The 23,538-nt window shown below is 39.4% G+C and overlaps 1 protein-coding gene across 20 annotated transcripts in view; it reads right to left on the reverse strand.

The window, feature by feature from the left end:
- The window catches only part of NEB (nebulin), a 99,001-nt gene that overhangs the window by 31,193 nt on the left and 44,270 nt on the right, over window positions 1–23,538 (reverse strand). For 17 of the 20 annotated variants that reach the window (XR_010722172.1, XR_010722173.1, XM_066190461.1 and 14 more), the window contains 40 exons: window positions 23,218–23,421; window positions 22,889–22,993; window positions 22,317–22,421; window positions 21,916–22,227; window positions 21,516–21,620; window positions 21,204–21,302; window positions 20,927–21,028; window positions 20,638–20,745; window positions 19,602–19,913; window positions 19,373–19,477; window positions 19,184–19,288; window positions 18,649–18,753; window positions 17,702–17,809; window positions 17,499–17,612; window positions 16,538–16,735; window positions 15,856–15,960; window positions 15,327–15,431; window positions 15,143–15,247; window positions 14,561–14,668; window positions 13,787–13,900; window positions 13,146–13,343; window positions 12,262–12,366; window positions 11,874–11,978; window positions 11,500–11,607; window positions 11,116–11,223; window positions 10,676–10,783; window positions 10,055–10,159; window positions 9,862–9,966; window positions 9,582–9,680; window positions 9,284–9,394; window positions 9,024–9,128; window positions 8,703–8,807; window positions 8,325–8,429; window positions 6,986–7,090; window positions 6,590–6,694; window positions 6,001–6,105; window positions 5,677–5,781; window positions 1,930–2,034; window positions 280–384; window positions 71–178 (listed from right to left, as the gene is read on the reverse strand). Coding sequence is in view for 18 of the 20 variants with exons in the window: in XM_066190461.1 (XP_066046558.1) it covers window positions 71–178; window positions 280–384; window positions 1,930–2,034; window positions 5,677–5,781; window positions 6,001–6,105; window positions 6,590–6,694; window positions 6,986–7,090; window positions 8,325–8,429; window positions 8,703–8,807; window positions 9,024–9,128; window positions 9,284–9,394; window positions 9,582–9,680; window positions 9,862–9,966; window positions 10,055–10,159; window positions 10,676–10,783; window positions 11,116–11,223; window positions 11,500–11,607; window positions 11,874–11,978; window positions 12,262–12,366; window positions 13,146–13,343; window positions 13,787–13,900; window positions 14,561–14,668; window positions 15,143–15,247; window positions 15,327–15,431; window positions 15,856–15,960; window positions 16,538–16,735; window positions 17,499–17,612; window positions 17,702–17,809; window positions 18,649–18,753; window positions 19,184–19,288; window positions 19,373–19,477; window positions 19,602–19,913; window positions 20,638–20,745; window positions 20,927–21,028; window positions 21,204–21,302; window positions 21,516–21,620; window positions 21,916–22,227; window positions 22,317–22,421; window positions 22,889–22,993; window positions 23,218–23,421 (4,929 nt within the window). In the remaining 2 variants the exon portion in view is untranslated. Of the gene's footprint in view, window positions 1–70; window positions 179–279; window positions 385–1,929; window positions 2,035–3,445; window positions 3,551–5,676; window positions 5,782–6,000; window positions 6,106–6,589; window positions 6,695–6,985; window positions 7,091–8,324; window positions 8,430–8,702; window positions 8,808–9,023; window positions 9,129–9,283; window positions 9,395–9,581; window positions 9,681–9,861; window positions 9,967–10,054; window positions 10,160–10,675; window positions 10,784–11,115; window positions 11,224–11,499; window positions 11,608–11,873; window positions 11,979–12,261; window positions 12,367–13,145; window positions 13,344–13,786; window positions 13,901–14,560; window positions 14,669–15,142; window positions 15,248–15,326; window positions 15,432–15,855; window positions 15,961–16,537; window positions 16,736–17,498; window positions 17,613–17,701; window positions 17,810–18,648; window positions 18,754–19,183; window positions 19,289–19,372; window positions 19,478–19,601; window positions 19,914–20,637; window positions 20,746–20,926; window positions 21,029–21,203; window positions 21,303–21,515; window positions 21,621–21,915; window positions 22,228–22,316; window positions 22,422–22,888; window positions 22,994–23,217; window positions 23,422–23,538 lie in introns of all 20 variants that reach the window. The other 3 variants (XM_066190455.1, XM_066190448.1, XM_066190444.1) reach the window with 1 other exon arrangement.

A 23,538-nucleotide genomic window follows, 5' to 3' on the forward strand; every position in this document is an offset into this window, starting at 1 on the left:
TTACAGACATTGGCTATCAGGTTAAAAAGTGAATTTTGTGTGCTCCTGATGCCCCAGAGGATTTACTCACGTCACTGATCCTGTCCTTGACCTTGCGCACGTGCAGCAGCATCGGCGTGTCCTGGATGGTGGTGTAGCCCTTGGGCTTGGCTTTGTTGTATTCCAGCTTGTAAATGATCTGAAGGCACAAATTTGGGCTTGGATTATTTGTGGGAATCCTTGGTGGCAGCTGGAAATCCCCTGGGGGTGATTATCCCACTCCAAAGGAGCCACACTTACGTCGCTGATCTGCTTGTTGACCTTGGTGGTCCGTAAATATTCTGGAGTATCCAGAACCGTGGTGTATTTGTCCTTCTTCTTCTCATAGTCCTTCTTGTACTGAATCTGGAGATGGGGGAAGGCTCTAAGTTAATCACACAGAGCAGCACAAAACCTCTTCCAGAGGTGGGGTTATATCCATGGATAAAATTGCAAAACCCTCCCACAAAGCCAAAGACAGCGGGAACATGCACCGTGAGCTGAATTGCAAACCCCTTCCTTGCCTAGGAGGCTGCCTGTTGGCTGTCTGATTAATTTGGTGATTATTTCAAGATAAAATCTCCAGGACTGAGCCAAAAAAAATCAATCCTTGCAGACCAGAGACTTTTTAGTTTCATAATGCACAATATCTCATTTTTAAATATTCATATCTAGTTGAAACTCGGATTTGGTGATCTTGGAGGTCTTTTCCAATCTTGATTCTGTGATCAGAGCGAAGAGAAATGTAAATCATCTCACACAGCAGGAGATAAAACCATTTCCAAATATATCACAATGGCAGAATGTTTTCAAGGCTTTGGCAGCAGGATTCGTGCCTTGGTAATGATTTTCTAAAAGATCACCCTGCTCTGCTCAGGTTTCTAAACCGGTTTTCACAGAGTTCAGTGTGAACAGGTTCACCAAGAATGGGAATTCATTGTAGGCAGCCTCAAGGCAGCTGGGAAAGGTTAGAACGTACTTTTTTAGAAAAGAATTCTCATGCTCTACCCTTTATCCGAAAAGAAACCCGTGCATTTGAAATGGAACCGGGACAGACAAAATATGAAAAATGATCAACAAGTAATGAATGAGAACATGAAGTGAACTCGGGGCGACATGCAGGTCAGACACTTATTTTCTTTTTTTGAATTCAAACATATTCAAAGTTACCTGCATGGAGTTTTTAGTGAAAGAATAGGAATCCACAGAAAAATGGAACAAAAATGTCTGAAAGACCTTCAGTGGTTTATTACTGAAGAATGTCACTATTGGCACAGGCAATAACGGAGAATTACAATTCCCTCTGACAGAATTGTTTTCCACCGTTGCATTTCCCGTCTATCATTTATATTCCAATTCACGATCTGGAATGAATTTTTTCCCCCTGCAAAGGGTGAGCTGGCTGCCAGCAGCTGTGATTCCAGAGCAGGAATAACTGCTCTGTGTCTGACACCATTCTGGGCACATAAATGGGAGATAAATGCCGGAATCTCCCAGGCAAATCCATCATGTTCCTCCTGAATTAAGGAACTGGGGTTATCAAAGGTGGCCAGGCCAAGAAACGGTGTCAGAATGAGAACTGGGTTAGAGAAATACCAGGAAGAGCTAACATCCAATATCTGAAATGTACAGAAAATTGCTTTTTTTTTTTTTTTTTTGTACAAAGATGTGAAATACAAACCAATTGTTTATAATGAAAGGAGAAAACAGGGACGAGCTCAGCCCGAGCTGAGCGATATCCAGGTGACAGCGAACACTGTTTCAGATATTCTGTTTTATTTTAAGCATGAAGCAGACTGAGGAAGCTTTGGGGGTCTGAAATCCACGGCAATAGAGGGAGCATTGAAAAATGCCAAATCCAAGCAGCTACAGTGGGTGTCTAATCCCCAGAGCAGCGGCTCCGCAGATTACCTGGCTCCACAGGTATGTGTTGTAGAGTGCTGTCAGCATGTCTGGCCTCAGAATTTCATTGCATCCGTGCTGCAGGAGCATCTTGGCAAAGGCTTTATAGCTTTTCTGTCCATGCAAATGGCAACCAAGGACAAGAGAGACCCATGAACAACGTGAACAAGGACACAGCTCTAGATCCCAGGCACTTGGAGAGTGGAGAGATTTAGGCCGGGTGCTGTATGTATTCATCCACGTGTGCATACAATTCACATCTGAGCATTGAACGCCGCCGAAGAGTAAAGATTAACACGTTCTCCTGCCCTCACCTTGAGGAAATTATTAATTTTTGGGGGGGAGGTAAACAGAGTAAATATTAACCCATTTTCCTGCCCTCACATTGAGGAAATGATGAAATTCTGTGGGGTAAGTAGAGTAAATACTAACACAATTTCCTGCTCTCACATTAACGAAATTATGATTTTGGGGGGATAATTAGAGTAAATATTAACACAATTTCCTGCTCTCACATTAAGGAAATTATGATTTTTTGGGGGGTAAATGGAGTAAGTATTAACACGTTTTCCTGCTCTCACATTAAGGAAATTATGATTTTTTGGGGGGTAAATAGAGTAAATGTTAACACGTTTTCCTGCTCTCACATTAAGGAAATTATGATTTTTTGGGGGGTAAATGGAGTAAGTATTAACACGTTTTCCCGCTCTCACATTTTCCTGCTCTCACATTAAGGAAATTTTTTTGGGGGGGAGGGTAAATAGAGTAAATATCAACATGTTTTCCTGCTCTCAAATTAAGGAAATTATGAATTTTTGTGGGGTAAATAGAGTAAATGTTAACACGTTTTCCTGCTCTCAAATTAAGGAAATTATGAATTTTTGTGGGGTAAATAGAGTAAATATCAACACGTTTTCCTGCTCTCAAATTAAGGAAATTATGAATTTTTGTGGGGTAAATAGAGTAAATATCAACACGTTTTCCTGCTCTCAAATTAAGGAAATTATGAATTTTTGTGGGGTAAATAGAGTAAATATCAACACGTTTTCCTGCTCTCAAATTAAGGAAATTATGAATTTTTGTGGGGTAAATAGAGTAAATGTTAACACATTTTCCTGCTCTCACATTAAGGAAATTCCGAATTTTTTGGAGGGGAGACGAGAATAAATTAGAGCTTAAGGCAAAGACATCCCCGTAGCTTCATCTAGAAATGATCAAGAAGATCTGAAAAGAGAGATAATAAAACATAAATTCTTGACCCTGCCGGGTTGTTTTTTTTTTTTTAAAAAACCTCTCCAGTCGTTTCAGGAGGGCTGGGCTGGATTCCTGATGTCCATTGATGCACAGTAACGGAAGTACATACAGGCCAGACGGACAGAGCAGCTCACACAAAAAGCGACTCGTTTTTTGGGTGGCGGGATGGAGATGGAGTGACCGAGTGACGGACCGTGACGATCCGGCAGGGCTGTGCCACCGCTGGGGGTGCAGGTGGCACACAGAGCCGCCGCAGGTGCCCCCACAGTACCTGGCTGCTCAGGGTGCTGCCCCACTTGGCCAGCAGATTCCTGGGATCATCCGCAATAACGCTGTACCTATCTTTGAGCTTCTCATAGGCTGCTTTATATAATTTCTGCTCAGAATAGCACAACACAGTGTAACAAGAGAGGGTTAAGACACACAGAGATCAGGGGGGTGAGCTCTTTACAGGCTGGGCTTGGAGGTCATGTCCAAAAGAGAAAAATAAATTAAAATATATTAAGAAATTCAAAATAATATAGTAAGTAGTATTATCAATATTCAATAAATAATAATATGATAAAAATAAAATAATAATGTAAAATGAAAATGAAAATGACAATGAAAATGAAAATGAAAATGAAAATGAAAATAAAAATAAAAATGAAAATAAAAATAAAAATAAAAATAAAAATAAAAATAAAAATAAAAATAAAAATTAAAATGAAAATAAAAATGAAAATAAAAATAAAAATAAAAATAAAAATAAAAATTAAAAAAATAAAAATAACATAATAAATAATATGATAAATAGTCAGTAAATAATAATATAAATAATAAAATAAAATTAAAATAGATAATAAAAAATTAAAATAATAATGTAATAAATAACATTATGAATATTCAATACATAAGAATAAAACAATAATATAAAATAATAAAATTAAATCATAATATAAAATATAAATTAAAATAAAATAATATAATGAATAATATTATAAATAATAAATAACAATATAAATAATAAAATAATATAATATAGAATAGAAATAAAATAATAATATAAAATAGAGATAAATTAAATAATAATATAATAAATAATATTATAAATATCCAAGAAATAATAATATAATAAGAATAAAACAATAATATAAAATAATAAAATAAAATATTAATAAAAATATAAATAAATTAAAAATATAACCAAAACCAAACAAAAACAGACACAAAAAACCCAAACCAACCAAAGAAAACAAAACAAAAAAAACCCCAAAATCCAAACAAACCAACAAAAAAACCCAAAACAATCAAAAACATACAACCCCCCCCCAAATGAAATAAAGTTAAAAAATAATGATAAAAAAGGAGAATATTTGCAAATGGCAAATGCATTTTTAAATTGTCCCTGAAGGCCTGCAGCTAAAGGATGTCTCTATTCCATCCTTTCACTAAGCAGTTTTATGAGCGATTTTCTTCATGAAATGTAACTGCAGGAGCAACTCTGTGTTGTAGATTCCTGAGCCGAGTCCAAAGAGAACACAATGAGATGTTATTAAAAACATCATTTACATAACAGGAGATAATTAGGCAAGTTCATTTCAATATGCTCCCACTGATCAAATTTTATCCATTTATGTTTCTGATATTATTTTTTTTTCCTTATTTGCCCAATGAGCAATAATAAGACTGAACAATCTTTATAAAAATTCTGGTATTTGTTGTGAAACAGCTTTTCTTACCTAGAGCAGGTAATACAGGTAATAAACTTACTGACAGGTAATGATATAACACAAATGGCTGGTGAAAAAAAATGAAATATTAAGATTTAAACCTAAATATCTGCTTCTTTAATGAAAAGCATCAGATTTTGATGTGCTGTTCCAACTTTAAGCTGACGGGAATCACCCTGAACCTGGTGTTTCCCAGGGAATTTGTCCTGAGCTGTAGAGCACTGATCCTACAAACTCCAGGAGTGATTTGAATTTTAAACCCAGGGGTGTTTGTTCATTAATTATTCGGTTGTGTCAATTGTTTCTTTAGCACCACAGGAGGAAATTAGGAAAAAGTTGAGTTGTAGAGTGGAAAAATCCCCGGCAAAGTCACTGAAATTAAACGAGCTGTGGCAGCTTCAGACATAACTCTGTCTTCCTAACACCAGTAAAGATTTTAGCAATGTTTTGGGAAAGCAGCTGGAATTCTCTCCACACCTTTTGGAGATGGAAACCAACACTCTGGGTTACTGTACCAGCAGCATTATTTAAGTCAGCAAAGGAAAAGTTCCTTTGAAATGAAAAGTTCCTTATTCAAATGAAAAATGAATGAACAGGGGTGGGGATTTCACCTTCTAGGCTCTTCAAACCTGTTCTGTCCGAATATCTAGAAAAACAACAACAACCTTGTCTCTCATGACTTTGATCCTAAAGCACCTTGAAGCCTGATTATAAGGAAGGACAACCTTCAACTCTGTATTTACTCACAGACCAACTACTTAAACTTGAGCCTACAGAAATCTTTACTCACCCCATCCATCAGCTGAGTTGCATATTTAAAATGTTCATTGATTGGAGAGTCCGCCACGTACTTGAACTTAGACTTGGTCTTCTCGAAATTCTCTTTGTATTTACACTGGAGCCGAAGAAAAGCAAACACACAAAAACTCAGCCCATGTTAACCCAAGGAAGGGTAAGGCAATGAAAATATGATTTTAGAGAGAACTTGTGGCAAAAAAAAAAAAGGTGGAATTATTGCATTTGTGAGTTTAACTTTTCTACCAAAAAGAAATTGTTGTAAATGGACAGCAAATGTCCAAAAACATTCGGCAACAATTCAAAGTGTTTCACTCACCCCACTGTAGAGAACTTTATTTTTCTCTGCCAGCATAAAACTTGGAGTATCCCATACGTAGCAGCCAGTGCCTTTGAGCCATTCCAGGTCTTCCTTGTATTTAACCTTTAGAAATAAAAGTGAAAAGACTCAGTTTTAAGCAGATAATCAGTGCTGAAATGAACCTCAGCACAAAAGAGTTACATCCATTATAAAATAAATTATTTTCTCCTATTTTTGTGATGGACTCAGTTTATTCGCACACATGATCTGTCATTAGCTGTTGGAGTTCCTGTGTGAATTAAAAATAATGTACAGCTAAGGGGTTATCGTGTATGTGCAGAAATGTACAATGAAAGGTTGTGACAGGGCTAAACAAATCCGAGCAAACACAAATGAAATTAATTAAGACTGTCTGTTAATTTGGCAAGGGGATGTGCCGCAATTTTAACCATCAGGTTCTGTCAGTTCCCAGATCTGCCAGGGCAAATTGTAAATCACTGAAAAAAATTTCAGCTGCTTTCCCTTTGTTGAGAAAGAAGGTTTGGGTTCATTTTGGAAACCACTTTTAACTGCCAGCCTGTGCCGTGCGGGGGCTGTTGGGACTCACATCGCTGATGGCATCCGTGACCAGGCGGTGGTGGAAGTGCTCAGGCCGGTCTGGGATGGATCTCCAGATTCCCAGCTGGCTCATGTAATTCTCCTTATATTTGATCTACAGAGAAAATTGAAGAATTGAGTCAAACAATTGAAGAGAACGCTCCAGGCCACACAAAAGTTGCATTTCCCCCCCCGCCCCCGAAACAGCAGAACTAAAGAGGTGGAAATGAGATTTTTCTGTAACATCAACAGCAATCAATATTCCAGAGAAAGAAAGAAATCTACACTGATAATGCTGATATTTTTCCTAATTATTTGACATATTGAAATGGAACAACAGGCTAAAAGGCCTATTTCAGGTTAGTAAGTGCCAATCACTAATTAGGAATGAAGAGGTTGTACATACGCTGCTGATGTCATCAGTGACCTTCCTGTGGTAGACAATGTCCAGAGCATCCTTCACTGTGTGGTATTTGCCCTTGGTGTTCTCAAAGGTTTCTTTGTAGCGCAGCTGGGAAAAACAAAACAAAACAAAACAAAACAAAACAAAACAAAACAAAACAAAACAAAACAAAAAACAGACAAAAAACCAAAAACGAAAACAAAAAACAAAAAAAAACCCGAAAAAAACCCAAAAAACAAAACAAAAAAAAAAAACAAAAAACCCCCAAAAACAAACAAGCAAACAAATAAACAAACAAAAACCAGAAAAGTTGGGATCAATGTGCCAGGAATTGTTTCAGTTAAATTTCTCACTTCTCAGGAATGATATCCAGGGATATGTTGCTGTCTGACATCCCAGTGTAAGCCCTGTAATTTTACTGAGCCTTGTGGTGCAAATTACAGAGAATTTCACCCGATTCACTTTCAGACTGAGGGAGAAACATCCCTGCATCACAGGAGTGCTCTCTAGAATAGCACAGGTGCCACTTCTGGCATAAAAATCTACTTTTCCTTCTTCCCTGTCCTCTAGAAGAAAGCAGGAAGATCATCCCGGTCAGTGGAGAAAGACTTTCTCAGAGGAGAAATTCCCGTGTGCAGAAGAGCTGGGATGATCCTTGGCAGTATTTAAAAATCACTCTTGGAGCAGTAAGACTCAATAAACCCTAGAACAAAGCACCAGCCCTGCACATGTCCTTTCACATCCTGCTGGTTTTGAAATACATGGAAAAGGCTCTCACAAACGAGCACTTCTAAATTGCCTTAAATCACAAATAACTATTCCACGCTTGAAAAAGTCAATTTCACCTTAACAACCTCCTGTGCAGCAGCTCAGGTAATTTTTCTCTCTAATCTCCTTCTGAATTAAAAAAATGAACACATTCCCAGTGACAGAGCAGTTTACTTCTGACACAAAGCTGAGATGAAAAAGCTGATAAAAGTTATTCTATCCTGGCCCCAGCATCAATCACTTCACCCCGGTCTGTTCTGTTTGGAGACTTGGTGTGCAAGCAAATCATTTTAAATCTGGTTTTACTTTGTTGCACGGCCACACTTCAGTGCAATGGGAAATAAAAATGAATTATAAGAATTGGAAAAGGAAAAAGGCATTGCAGTGGAATCAAATCAAAACTTAATAATGCTCCTAATTTCAAATGGAAATGGCCATGCAAATAAGGGGACTCCCTTGATACTGAGATATTTTATGTTTTGCTTTGCATGTTCGTTCCCCACTGATCTTTTTCCTGTTCTTTTCACAGAGGATCCAAGGAAGAGCAGCAGTGGGGTGCTCCTGGAGTACTCACATCACTGGCATTCAGGTAGGCTCTCTTGGCTCTGATCAGCACTGGGGTGTCAGGGACAGGGGTGTATTTGTCCTTCATCTTCTCATACTGGGTTTTGTACTTTTTCTAAGAGACACAGCAAAAGGGGAGAGTCAGCGTTGTAATTTTAGAAGCATCTGCCAAGCTGCAAAAAAAGCTTGTCCTATAAAATCCTAAAACATGTTTTCAGAACGTTTTCTTTCACCAGAACTTACAAAGGAAGCGTGGAACTCAAGTATAAGAGAGAGAAAAATAAATGAAGGCTCAACAGATTTGAGCCTTGAAATGACCACAAAAATTAGAAATGAAATTTCCAAAGAGCTCAGCAGAGTGGCAGCAAATTAGAAAACAAGATTTTACCTCACTGATCATGTCCTTGACATTCCTGGCATGTGTAAAGGCTGGAGTCTGACCATCAGCATGATGGTGGGGTCTCTCCTTTGTGGCAAGTTCCACGTACAAGTACTGCAGCGAGAAGAAAACAATCAAAAAAACCCCCTCACACTTCCACTAAATTCTACTTCATGTCTGTGAAAAACAGCTGTAAATCCACAATATCAACATAACCGCCAATTTCTAGGAATTCTACATTTGAAATAGCCTGGAAAGCTCTTGCTGTACTTTAACAATGTATTAGGAAAGATTCCCTGATTGATTTTTATATCAGCACCATTTTTTCACCTGGCTCTGGATTTTTTGTCCTGTCTTGGCTCTTATGAAGTCAGGTGTGTCAAGGATGGAAGTGTATTTGGTCTTCAGCTCATTGCCTGCAGCTCTGTAAACCAGCTGGAAAAAGACAGGTCCAGGAGTTATTTCCTCTGCTATTATTCCGAAGCTGCACAATCACAGCTTTGCAATTATAACATCACATATACTCCAGCAAAAAACACGGGGAGGGCTTAATTACAGCTACAAGACCGTGCAGAAATAACAGAGTTTACCTCGCTCAGATGGGTTTTTAGCTCCTGCACTGCTCTGTATCCAGGAGTATCCAACACCACCTGGACTTTAGGCCACATTTTCTTGGCAGTGCTTGTGTAGATATAATTAGACTGGAAAGGAAAAGCACTATTAATAAAGGAAATTTTACAGTGCAACCCAACAGCGCTTCGAAACAACAAATTGGCTGCAGGGCACAAAATTCCCTCATTCTCTGCCCACGTTCGTGTGTTTCACTTCCTGCATGCACAGAGATAAATCCATTTTTGTCATGATTAATTCCCAGAGGAAAAGCCTTACCCAGAGCTTGCGGAGCTCGCGGGCACGGACCATGTCAGGAGTGTCATACAGGAAACAACCCAAGCCCTTCAACCACCTCAGGTCCTCTTTGTATTTATTCTACGAGAGAAATCAAAATCAAGTTGACTTTGGGGATAGCATCAACCGTTAATCCCTTAAACACAGTGAAAAAGCATTTTTTTTTGGTTACAGAATGGACAGGAAGTGAGAGCAAGCCAATGCCAGTGGCAGCAGAGAGGTTTTGGAGCTCACAGCAGGTGTGTGAGCAGCAGCTGCTTACGTCACTGGTGATGTCCCCGACGTAGCGACAGTGCAGCACCTGCGGGGTGTAGGGCAGGGAGATCAGGTGGCCCTGCATCTTGAAGAAATCCGACTTGTAGATCAGCTGAAAAACAAGGAACAAGCCAGCATTTCAGGTGTTTGCCCAGGGGATAATCTCAATTTCTCCTCAGTTCTGGTGGGAAGGCACTTACATCACTGACAGCCTCCTGCGTGGCTCTGACTTGGCGGATTTCGGGCGTGTCGGGGGTGGTGTGAATCTTGTCCTTGTTCTTGTGGTAGGTCGCCCTGTACAGCCTCTGTCACGAGAGACAACATTCTGCATTTGAACACAGCTCAAAACCTTGAAATGGCAAAGAAGTTCAGCACTTCTTACACAAATTACTGTTTTCTACCCAGGCAGAGATTTTCCGTTAATTGTTTCCTATAAATTCTGGAAATCTCAGAACTCTAATCCTAAAAACATGTAAATGCATATATTTAATTCTCATGCTATTAAAGCCAGTGGTCAAAGAAGTGAGTAAATATATATAAAACCTAAAACAATTGCAACTCAATTTTATACAGATGCCACAATTTCTATTCAACTTTAATCACAGCTAATAAAATTAGGCTGCAATTTTATATCATGGTAACAGTTTCAGCCTGGATCAATGATCCCTTCTCACTCTTGATGGATATTTCTCTAAATAAATTTTAGTTCTTAAAAGCCTCAAAGAAGAGGGATCCTACAACTTGCCAGTCAGTGTACTGTCATTATGCGTATTTTGGGCACTGCAAATATAGCTGAAAGCAAATACATATATTTACTGTACCTCGTTAATGACTTGATTGACTTTCCTCACATTTTCAAAGCCAACATCTTTAGGTCCCAGAGTGTAGCCCTTGGCTTTCATGTGCTCATAGGCTTCTTTATATTTCAGCTATAAGATGTACAAAACCACACAGAAACCAAATTTGATTATGATTCTGGCTACATTGCAGCTCTGACAGCAATTTACGCTGTATAAAGAGATGTTTAGAGGTAAACAACTGAGGTGTTATCAGAGCTGCATACACCACACATCATAATTATTTCTCCCTTTATCACACGGCCCCCAAATCAATAATACAATAATTTTTTCTTGTATCTAATAAAGTATTTGCATGATGCTGAGGAAATTTCTCTTTTGATAGTAAAAGCCCAAGCTGGGAGTCCCTCATGTGGGCCTGCTGATCATTCCCATGGTGCAGAAGGATTTAGCCCCTGACTTACATCACTGCCGATGTGCTGGACGTGTTTGGCGTGCTGGAAGTTGGGAGTGTCCGTGGGAAGGCTGTATCCAGTGGGCAGAGCATTCACACCAGCCCAGCGATACAAATTCTGCAGGAGGAGAGAGAAAGACTCTGTACAAACCTGCCAGCACTACCTGAGGGGAAAATCCCTCAGCCTGGGAAACCTCTCGATCACAACTGGCAAAAGATTTCTCCCCATGTCTGGCAGAGAAATGCATTAAAATGCCTTTTTATAGCTCAAATGAGGATATTTTCCCACTTTCATTTCAGAGCAGCGACATGCAGCTTCACCCGAAAAGCTAAAACCAGACTATTTGGTTTTTCAGTATCACAAACTCTGTGGAGCCCAAAGTTTTATACTTACCTCACTCTGTATTTTGTTTGCGTTATAGGCCCGCTCCAAATCCACTGTTTTATCAGTAGGGATCATCTTGCCTTTGACATTCTGCCTGTAATCACCACGATAGACAGCCTGGGAAAGGGAAAAAGTCATCATTGTCACATTCTCTCACAGTATGTTTTGTTTGCATACAGTGGGAATTGTTCCTAAAAAACTGGATTAAAGATTTTTTATGGCTACAGGCAATTAATGATTTTAGTGATTGTGTTTACAGTGAAGTGTAGATAACCAACAATGATTAAAATTAAATTATTAAAAAAATACTAAAATTCTCATCTCTAAAGCTGGTGAGGTAACAGCATTTGGAATATTGGCTGGAAGGTGAGAGGAACACTTACTTCACTTAAATTCAAGGCACTGAGCACATTCTGGACATAGACAGGAGTGTCAGTGACCACAGTGAAATCCTTCTTCATTTTTTCTGCCTTAGACTTGTACTTAATCTGCAGAGAGAAAGCAAGAGCTCTAATTACTAGTGCTAGTAAGTGTTAATTTAATTTATTATATTATCATATTTACTATACTTACTATTTATTTCATCACTGAGCTATTTTATCAGTGAACCAGCACTGAAACACAAAGTATATTGGAACCCTGGCTTGTTATTTAATGAATCCTTCAAACAAGAAGGATAAATAACATTTTCCAGACTGCGCCTGGAGTGGAATAAAGCTACAGTGGAGTGCAAAAGAAGACTGAGAAGCAAACCCAGAGTTATCCACTCACATCACTGCGAAGGTCATAGGCTTGCTTGGCGTGGAGGATTTCAGGAGTGTCCCAGACAAAGCAGCCAATGCCTTTCAGCCAGTTCAGATCATCCTTGTAGATCACCTAAGGAAGCAGAGAAGGAACCTGTAAGAATTCCATCAGGATCGAAACCCTTATTTCTAAATCACTCCAAAACACAACTGTCAAAGGATGGCAAGGAAGGTTTCTACTACTTTGATATTATTTTGCTGTTTGAGAAAATCAAAACAATTCCTTCTGGAATTTATATAATTTTTTGTTAAATTTCCTTCAAATTGGGCAATAAATTAAAAACCCAATGATTTTTTTAAAAATACTACCTGCACATCCTACTGGGCACTGATTTACCCAGATCCCACTCCTGGGCTGAACTGCTCAAGGCAAGCATGTAGAAGCTTTGCCCAACCAGCATTTTCTCAGACTTCCAAAGTTCCCACACCTCATGCAACCAAACAAAGGACAATTTACAGACAGGGTAGAACTGTAATGTTATGATCCAAATGCCTACACTATTAACACTGAAATTACTGAAATTTTTGCACAGAGGTTGTGGACTCGCCATCCCTGGAAGTGTCCAAGGCCAGGTTGGATGGGGCTTGGAGCAACCCGGGATAGTGGAAGGTGTCCCATGGCAGGGAGCGGAGCTGGATGAGCTTTAAGGTCCTTTCCAACCCAAACCATTCTGGGATTTTCAGATTCTATTCAACTAAGCCCCATCTCAATGACCCATTTATTGCCAAGTGTCATAAAAATGAAGTCAAGAGCGCTCCAGCGACATTTTTGCTAAATCATTTCCTCCAACAGAGCACAAACGAAGGAATGCTCTCAAAAGTGAGCCAGGGACGAGTGATTTGGGGACTTACATCACTGATTTGGTCGGTGACTGTTCTCACGTGGGCGTTGACCTGCAGGTCTGGCAGGCAGATCCACTCGTGGAGCCGCGTGCGGTAATCGACCTCGCTGATCTTCTGCTGGGCATCCTTGGCCGAGATGATGTCCACCATGTCTGGGACAATGTGGACCTTGGCTTTGGTCTTCTCATAGGCTTCTTTGTACAGACGCTGGGGAGTTAAAGCAATGTCTTAAGAAAGTTGAATTGTTGATGAATTTGGAGGAAACCATTGATATTTTCATGGGATGTCAGTGGGAGAGCGAGAGCGCTCACTTTGGCCATGACTAAAATTTACACCTAAAAATAGCTTGCAGAACTCCAGCAAGGGAGGTAAAATGTGATTTGGTCAATTTTCATTGTGCTGATGAGTTGAAAGGAGGCAGATGATGATTTTACCCATATTGCACTAAAGGTTTGGCCATGCAGGCAATGCGGTCATTGAGTTAAAACTTAAATTTTTTGGTTGTATCCTAGAATTTAGCAAATGCTGCCCACTCCCAGGTGAACGTGGGAATGGGATGTCTGGAACAAGGCATGTGGATTCTGTGAGTGGCTGCCTCTGAGATAAGCATGGCTTTGTCAGGAAAAGACACATCCAGAACCAGCACTTACATCAATGTTGAGCTTCCCAACTCGGAGGCATCTTTCCGTATTGGGATCATCCTCGACACCTCTGGGGAGGGTGTACAGGGCTTTGAACTTCTCATACTCCTCACGGTATTTCACCTGAGCACAAGCAAAGAAACGCAACAATTTACTGACTCCAATGAGTCGGCTGTGGGTTTGGAACAAAATTCACCATCGTTAAGCAAAAAGTTGAGTCCAACAAGTAGAGAAAGGCTTTGAAGCAGGATTTTAGTTTTCTGTTTTGTTTTAAACGGCAAAGAAAGCACATCATAACCATCAGGTTGCAAAACAACAGCTGCCAAGAGGATTTCAAAAATAGATAGATGTAGAATAAGTTACTTATTTACTGTTCCAGCTGTTTCATTTAAAGCGATCTGTGGCGTGGTCTCTCTTAATTCTAACTCCAGTAAAGCATAAGATGCTTTCTGTACTTAGTAAGCATCATTTAAAGATTTTTGGGTTTTTTCTGACCTGGATGCTCATGAAACTTAGACTAGAAAAACCCTAACATTTTCAGTTTGGATTGCTATAAAAACTGACTTTTTTTTTTTCCATGACAAGAAGCCACAAAGGACTGTTACCCAAAAGACAGTCAGAGAAAAATCATTATCTGCAGATACATATTATATCTCAATTTAAAAGGGAAGGTAAATTAAAGTTTAAAAAATATTTCTATCAGTAGTAGATGCAAGGCATGAAGGATTTAATTGTCAGAATTGATGACCTGATTTTAAAAAATAAAGAATTTAATTCACTTACAATGCTTGCATTGTGCTTCAGCTCTTTGGCACGTGCCAAGGCTACAGTATCTGAGGGCAGTGCATAGCTGGTGGCCTTCACTTTATCCCAGGCCCTCTTGTAGAGATTCTGTGGGGAAATAGAAAGTTTGTGTGAGTGGAAAAATTAATTCTTGTAAATAACTACCAACAACCAAGAGAATTCAAAAGCTCTTTTATTTAGACATCATGTAGTAAAGTTTTATAAAGAAGATATTAAGTGATACTTAATATCAAGTGCATATAAAAGGTGATAAAAATCCTTTCTAACTACTCATGTCTGTTCTCATATGAGATTTTAATTTTGTTCAGGTGTAATTTTATTCACGGAATTCATTTATTAATCCGGGTGCTTTGGCAAGACTGGCATTACAGTTGGAAAATATGGCCCTTGCCCGAAATACAACATCTCCCCCAAGCTCAAGTGGTGCAGAGAGCCAGCATTGGCTTTGAGAAGCTCCTGGTTTGGATATTTATCTTCAAACAGAGTGAACAAACAAAAAAACCCCAAAAATCCCACATTAAAAGTTTTTAAGAGAAAAAAAAATAGTGTATAAACACTTACATCACTGTAGAGATGTTTCAAATTCTGAACTCTTTCTGAATCCACTGTGTCAGTCACGGTTGTGTACTTGTCCTTAGTTTTTTGGAATTCCTCCTTGTATTTCACCTGGAAGATGAAAGCTGGGTTTAGTGAATTGTTTCAGCGCTCAGAAGGACAATCCTGAGCAGAGAAGGTGGAGATTCACCTCACTGGCGTTGGCAGCACTTTGCACAGCAGTCACATAGACAGGGGTGTCTGTAACCACACTGAAGTTCTGGAAGTTCTCCTTCCCTGCAGAGGTGTATTTTATCTAAGGACACAAAACCAACAAAACACTCCTTAGTGCTGTAAATGAGCTGGAAATCCCCTGCCATCTTCCTTTAAAATCACATCTGGAGAGCTGAAATCAAAGATTACAGCTCAGTTTAGATCAACTCTGAAAGTGAGAGGTCATAAAATAGAAATACTTCATATACAGCAAGTATGAACTAATGAATCATGAAATTGAAGACCTCAGCTGTCTTTGTATTCTCCAAAGTTTTCTCCTCCTCCAATAACACAAGTGATGTCTCTACAGAAGCAACTCCAAGACTGTACTTTCATTGTTTAAACAAAATATTTCTGATGTAACAGGAATTACTTAATTCTGCTCTAGACTAGGACATGTCAACCCCAGTGAATCATAAATGGAAGAAAAAACACCTAAAATTTTTATTTCTTTAAGGAAAACTTACCTGGCTCTGCAGGTCATAGGATTTCTTCGCCTGTATGATTTGTGGAGTATCCCAGACATAACATCCAAGTCCCTTCAGCCAATTCAAGTCATCTTTGTACACAGCCTACATGGAAGTGAACACAACATTGAGGTAGGAAGAAACTTGCCTTGTGCCAATTAAACCAGAGAATTCTGCATCCTACTAAGCCAGGCAATTAACACACCCTCAGATTTCACTGGGAAGGTTGGTTGGCCCAAGCTGGGACACCACTGACTGCAGAATATCAACTGTGGGCTGATACAACCCCAACAAACAAGGGGAATTCTTTTCCAGACCCACTGGATCCAGAAGGATTCTGGATCTGTCCTGCTCCCTGTGCTAATTCCAGCATTCCCAGTTACAATAGATAAGGATCACTGCAGTGATTGCTACTAAGCATCTAAAGCCATGGTTATTAATGTGATATTTAAATATTTTAGAAGATACTTGGGAAAAAAATGATGGGAAAGGTCGTTGTAATGTCAAAAAAATGGGTTCAGTGAGTTCATATAAGTTTATATGAAGGGTTTGGACAATGCCCTCGGGCTCCTGGTGGGATTTTTGCGGTGTCCTGTGCAGGGCCAGGAGTTGGACTGGATGACCTTGATGGGTCCCTTCCCAGCCAGCCTATTTTATGGCTGTAAATAAATGATAAACATACATCACTCAGAATCTCCTGGGCTTTCCTGGCGTGAATGACATCGTTTTCTTCAGGTGAACAATTCCACTGGTGGAAATACGTGCGGTATTCCAGATCACTGAGGATGTACTGGCACTTCTTGGCCAGGACGTGGTTCATCATGTCAGTTGGAATATGGACATTTTTCTTGGTGTCTTCATAATTCTTTCTGTAGGCCAGCTGAAAAGCAAAGATTGGGGAAAAGGTGAGAGGAAGTAAGAGTGATTTTCTGTTTAACTTTGGATTTTGGACTAAAAGGTGACAGCATAATCTGAGATGTGTTTCCTGGATTTAGTAGCTAAACTCCCATGGGATTCAACAGGATAGAAATCTTAACTTGGATGTTAATCTCCTTCCGTTTTGGCAAAGTTCTGGAAGCACAACAATTACCTTCACTTGCAGTTTTAACAGCTGATGAGAAAACTAACAAGTCCTCAGGATTAAAAAACTCATGCTCCACACATGGTTTTCATCTAATTAAAGACAGAATATTTGGGATTACACTGATTTAAACTGTTTCAACTCAAAACCTACACTTTTATTTGTAAAGGAAATGAATCCCACGTGGTATTTTTTTACTGCTCAGATCCTTAGACTGAAACAGAAAAAGGGTTTTTTTCCTTACTATAGTATTTCAAATAGCTAAACAAATCCCTTCTCAATCTCCTGAATAATTTTAAATTCAATTATTCAACCCGCATATAAAATAAGCATTCAGGAAACGTAAACATGTTGAAATAATTTTTACTGATATTATTGTGGATTTATGCTAAGGTTGGACTTGGTCTTGGAAGTCTTTTCCAACCTTAATGATCTTGTGATTCTACAGTTCTATTAAGCTTTGCATTATTTATGTCTAAGTAATGAAATAGTGAATTTCACCAGTGAAATAAATGGTGAAACGAAGCAAATGGAAAATATTCCAGACTCGTTGGTTCCTTACCGCGCTCCTCATTTTCTGGAATTCCCGGGAGTGAATGACACTGGGGAAATCACTAATATCCTTCCCAGCCAGGTAATGGCCTTTCAGCTTCTCATATATTTCCTTATATTTAAGCTGAAAAAGAATTCATGTGGAAATTTTAATGTTCGTTCTAACAACGTATTGGGGGAAAAAAGGGGAAAGAATGGGAAATCCCTGCTGACCTCACTGTTGATGTGGTTTGCATGTTTGGCTCCCACAAGCGGAACATATTTCTCATCCAGAGTGTACCCAATGGGCTTGCTCAGTTCCCAAGCCTTCTTGTAAAGTTTCTGGACAAACAAAGCACATACAGATTTTGACGGAAAAATCCATTGTATTTTCCATTTACACACATATGGGATATGACATGGAATACAGAATATTTTTACAGAGTGGTTCCCAAGAAGTGAAATGGAGAATGATCATTTTGAACAGTCATTCAGTGGCAAACAGGACAAGTGTTCACTTCAGGAAGTTACCTGAGCTGATTTCTGCTTTCTTTATTATATTTATACCAGAAGAATAATAAAAGCATCCAAAATATAGATATGAACTCTGGTTTAAAAAGTGCAGTATGGAACTGAGATTTGTAGTTTTATAGATGATCAAAATTGTGAAAAATCTTCAAGAAATATTGTTGTTTATTAGAGAAATATTAGTATCAATGGCACTTTCCTAATACTTATTTTGTTAAATATTAAACATATTCACCTTCAGATTGAATTATGAAGTGCCCACTCATATGAACGAGTAACCACTTATATTTAAAAAAAATAGAGGTTTCTCATTAAAATTAGTGAACTACTCAAAAGTAACTGCTTAATAATGTAAATATCTAGAGTTTTGCTTTCTTATAAAAAAACCAAATGTAAAATTTATGAGTAGGCTCAGAAGGTCTTATTGGATGAAATTACAGTTGGTTTTGTCACATTATTACGACTACCAAGCACCACTCAGCTGTCCTCTGAGATCACTTCAATAAGGAAAGAAGTCATCCTGATTCCAATGATCCAAATGGGAAAGCTGAAGAAAGAAGGGATTAAACAACCTTCCCAGTGCCACTACTGAGAGTAGAACAGTCCACCCCACATTCTGCTGCTTTCAAAGGTTGATATTTGTGGGATCTCACCTCACTGTGGAGCAAGGACATGTCTTTGGCATGGTGCAGAGCAGGAGTATCATCAGACCCGATGTACTGGCCTTTCTCCTGGTTAAATGTTTCTTTGTATTTTAGCTACAAAAGAAAACAAACACGGTGTTCATTCCACAGGAGAAATGCATTATTCCCATTAGTCCATCTATTAGTGGTAGACATTAATTTTCTCTTGTGTCATAATGTAATAATGTTGTGTAGGACCAGGAACTCCATGAACTGTTCATCAAGAACAGGACTCAGTTTTCAATTACTGTAAGAAAAATCTATGCAAACTCTAAGTCAGGGACACACCATATTCTTCTACAGGAAAATGTTAAATTATTTGGACGAGGATATTGTGTTGTTCATTTATAACACTTCTTACTAAATTTGTTTACCCCAGGAAAGCCTGCTGTTAATGAGGTGCACCCACAGATATATAAGGTTGAAACTAGTATAGTGAGCAAAATCAATTAAACCATCTATTGATTCTTCTATGTGAGTTTTTATTTTTAAAAAAGGTTCATACATCACTCTGATTGACGGAGTTCATCTTTGCCAAAGTGATCTCAGGAGTGTCAACCACGCTGGTGTATTTGGAAAAGTTCTCCAGGGCTTCTTTTGTGTATGCTCTCTGCAAAGAGGTGAAATAATGTCTTAAACACTGAGCATGAAAAAGAAGTGCTAACTGTGGAACTGCAGAAATATTTTCTCTTACCTTGTTTATCAGTTCTTGTGCATTCTTAACTTTCTTGTGCTCGACTGAATCGAGAGGGATCCAACCACAGCCACGAAGCCACTCCAGATCAGCTTTATAGACGTTCTAAATCAGAAAGACAATGCAACAGGACAGAAGTTACTGACCTCAGGATGGATTATGTGCTGTGGACAATATCCTTAGGCCAGATCACGTGGAAAGGACCTCGTAGGGCTGCACCATCACTCACATCACTCTGGAGGTCGTAGGCCTGCCGTGCGTGGATCACGTCGTTCTGGTCGGGAAGGCAGGTCCACTGGTGCAGGTACTGCCTGTAGTCAACGTCACTGACCAAGCTCTGGCCCTCCTTTGCTGCCACAACTGCCATGGCATCGGAAGGCATGTGGATCTGGGACTTGGTTTTGTTGTAGTCTGATTTGTACAGCCTGTCGTTCTGGATCTCGCCCGCGTGCTCGTACCACACCAGCTTGGGGTCATCCCTCATCTTGGGAACTCCCACGTAGTGACCTCTCTGCTTGACATACTCAGCTTTGTATTTCAGCTGATGGGAGAGGGGAGAAACACAGAGAAAATCAGCACTGGCTGTATCCACTCTGGGTTTAACACCGGAACAGCTTCAGGTTTGTCAGCACAAAGAGAAATGAGACAGGGAGGTGTCAAATGCAGCCTTAGATTTTCAGTATATGACCAGATAAAAATCTGGTCACAAATAATAATGTTACTGTGTAAAGGCCTTCCAGTTCAAAATGTAGCATTTTCTGGTCTAATATACTCCTAATTTTCAGTAAAAGGTATTGTTAACACAAGAGGAAAGACTTGCTAGGAAATGTTTTATGACAAGTTCATTTAGTCTCATTTTGGCAACAAATTATTTGAGACTATCTGAAGGGTGGATGGCTATTTACAGCATTTACATCACACTGTTTTGACAAAGAGTTTATTCCAAATAAGAGTCAAGTAATAATTTCAAGATCCATTAAGCAAATGTTTAAAATGTAAAGTGTCTACTGGCCTACAGGTTTTGATTGGCCAAAAGGTGAAATCAGAGCCATATATGTCATAATCATAGTATCACTTCAATTACTTAACACTTATAAAAGATGGAAGTGCAGCTCAGTTGATTTTGAAAGGACTGTTTCTGGAGAGAGTGAATGTGGAAGGAATCTGACCTTCAGATTGATATCTCCAATCCCCCTAATCACAAAGATGGCTGAATTATTTGGAGGACAGCGGAATTCTTTCTTCCTAATGAGAAAAATCATTACCTCACTTTGGACATCACTCGAGTGCTTGGCATGAGAGATCTGCACCGAGTCAGGAGGCAGGAGGTAACCAGTGGCTTTTTCTTTCTCCCAGCTTTCCTTGTATAAATTCTGTGAGAAATAAAAGGGATGAAAAACTCAACACTACTACAATGATAACCATTACTGTACATATGTCATTTATACAGAAGTATAAGGATAACAAATCCTGCCTTCAGGTTGTTATCAATAAGGCAGGTTTTCTAAACACCTGAAAAATGTGAGTAGAAGCTGTCAAGGAGAGAGCACATACCTGATTTAGAATTCTGGCTGCCTCTCGGGCCATATCCAGCTGTGGTGTATCTGTGAGAGTATAATTTGCCTTGGCCTCATTCCATTCTTTGTGGTATTTAACCTAGGACACAGAAATAAATTACTGCTTTGTAGCACCACCAGAGAACTGGGAAAACATCGTAATTTACTCAAGAAATAATGAACCAACCCCTGAATTTGCAAGGCCATTAGAGAAAGCACATTAAACACAGAATCACAGAAGTCAAATGTAGCACAGACACTGAGAGCAAACTTACATCACTGAGGATTTCAGTGCTATTCTTTGCTGTGACATAATCAACTCTGTCGGCCACGGGAGTGAACGGGAGAGTTTCAGCTTTTGTGCGGTACTTCCTCTGCACAAGAAAAAGAAGAACAGATTACCCTGGAATATTCGATGCCTAATACAGCAATTCTGAATAGATACACAAGACGAGGAAGTTCTCATGGAGAAAAACCTCTCCATACACAATGAATGTTGTGAAAATACTGCAGTTGCATTTTTCATTTGGAAAAAACCTCATTGTATTTCCCCATTTCAATTTTAGTATTGAAAAACATTCGGTTACCTCACTCAGGAGATCCCCAGCATATTTGACATGCTTGACTCCAAGGGAATCATTCGGCAACCATCCGATCCCCCGCAGCCATTCCAAATCAGCTTTATAAACAGCCTGGGAAAACAAAACAGGGTTCATGCTCTTAGCTACACTTCCCTGCACAATCCAGCAAGATTCACAAATAACAGAATTTACTTCCAATTGTTAAAAGGGGAGCAGTAACTCCAACATAAGTACTAAATCTGAATTTATTACCCTTCAAACACGGCAATTTATAAGTGGCCTGTACTTTGCAAAGAGCAAGGTAAGTTCCCTGAATTCAGGAAAAGATTCCCACTCCTTAAAGCTGAAGCAGAGTAAGAAGAGGCAATACAGGAGTAAGTTAAGGGGTGTTTCCAGGTGAACTTACATCGCTCTGGAGGTCGTAGGCTTGCCTGGCATGGATGACATCGTTCTGGTCAGGGAGGCAGATCCACTGGTGCAGGTAGTGCCGGTAATCGGCGTCGCTCACCAGGGTCTGCCCGAGCTTGGCTTGGACAATGGACATCATGTCCACTGGCAGGTGGCACTGGGTCTTCTGCTTGGCAAAGTGCTTCTTGTACTCTCGTTCGCTCTGAACTTTGGCTACGTCCAGGGCAAACTGGATTTTGGAATCTCCCTTTGCGTCCGGCACTCCCACGTAGTGTCCCTTCTGCTTCTCGTGCTCCAGCTTGTATTTGTACTGGGGGGAAGAGCAGAAGTCACCATTAGTAACAGCTGGCATGAAAGAGCTCTTCTTGGAGCATGGGAGATGCCTCTTCTGGCACTTACATCACTGGCAATCTCTCTAGAGGCCTTGGCTGTCTTGATTGGAATTGCATCTGCTCTCAAATCGTAGCTCACCTTCACCTCATCCCAAGCTCCTTTATATTGTTTCTGAAAAGACAGATCAAACACCACACACATGATGAATGCACTGGGCATTTGCCATTACAGAAACAGAGTTTCCAGCCATTTATTTGCTGAAATACCATGAAATTCTTTTGAGCATTACTCCTGCTCCTAACCATAAGTGCAGCTGCCTCTGAAACACGCGACATCAGTTGTGCAACCTATAAAGCACAGAAGGGTGTTTGTAAAAGCGTATAAAACATTTATATGCCTTGGATTCTCATACATTTCCATAAAATATTCCCTCAGTGGGCCATGATAATAATAATCATTTTTCAATAGCTGAATGCAAGTATTTATTTTAAAATGGCTGAATAAGCATATTCAGTAGAGGGAAGCGAATGTCACAAGCCCTGTATGAGGACGGACTTCATTGAGATCCAAAGAGATTCAGCATCTTAGAATGATATCATTTACATACTATTTTAGAGAAAACAGAATGACAAACATACCTGGCTGTAATTAACAGCATTAGCCTTGGCTAGGTTGATTTCAGGTGTGTCTGGCATGATGTGGATCATAGTCTTGTCCTTTTCCCAGGCTTCTTTGTATTTTGGCTGTTAAAACAGTCATTTAATAATATCATAAGAATTATGGAATTTCGCTTACCAACAGTATAAAACCCCATACATATCTCCTGAACCATCATCTCTAAAGAGTAAAATGTTTGGAAAAGCATTAAACTTAAAACACCACTGATCAGTTTTCTATCTTAGCAGTGAGATTTCTCTTTAGCTTTAGTTTCTGCCGTGGAAGCAGCTTTGAGGGGGTTGGAACGTACAATGCTGATCTGTTCAGCGTTGGTCTTGGCCAGAACAACATCTGGGGAATCCACAACACTGGTGTATTTCACACTGCCAATGGGCGTCCGATACACGTTGTCACTCAGGAGATCCTGGGCATTCTTCACCCTCTTAACCTCTGGAGACTCATTGGGCAACCAGCCAATTCCACGGAGCCACTCAAGGTCTGACTTATACACAGCCTGGGTGAGATAGTCAGAAAAGGAAAACATTGTTTAAAAGGATTGTCTTAATTATTTTACACTAGGCAAAGCAGATTATGTTTTATAAACCTAGCTAGAGTCAGATGAATCGTTTTT

The sequence above is a fragment of the Chamaea fasciata genome, unplaced genomic scaffold (assembly GCF_029207755.1).
Source record: "Chamaea fasciata isolate MVZ Bird 193981 ecotype frontalis unplaced genomic scaffold, bChaFas1.0.hap1 SCAF_8, whole genome shotgun sequence".
NCBI classification, from domain to species: Eukaryota; Metazoa; Chordata; class Aves; order Passeriformes; family Sylviidae; genus Chamaea; species Chamaea fasciata.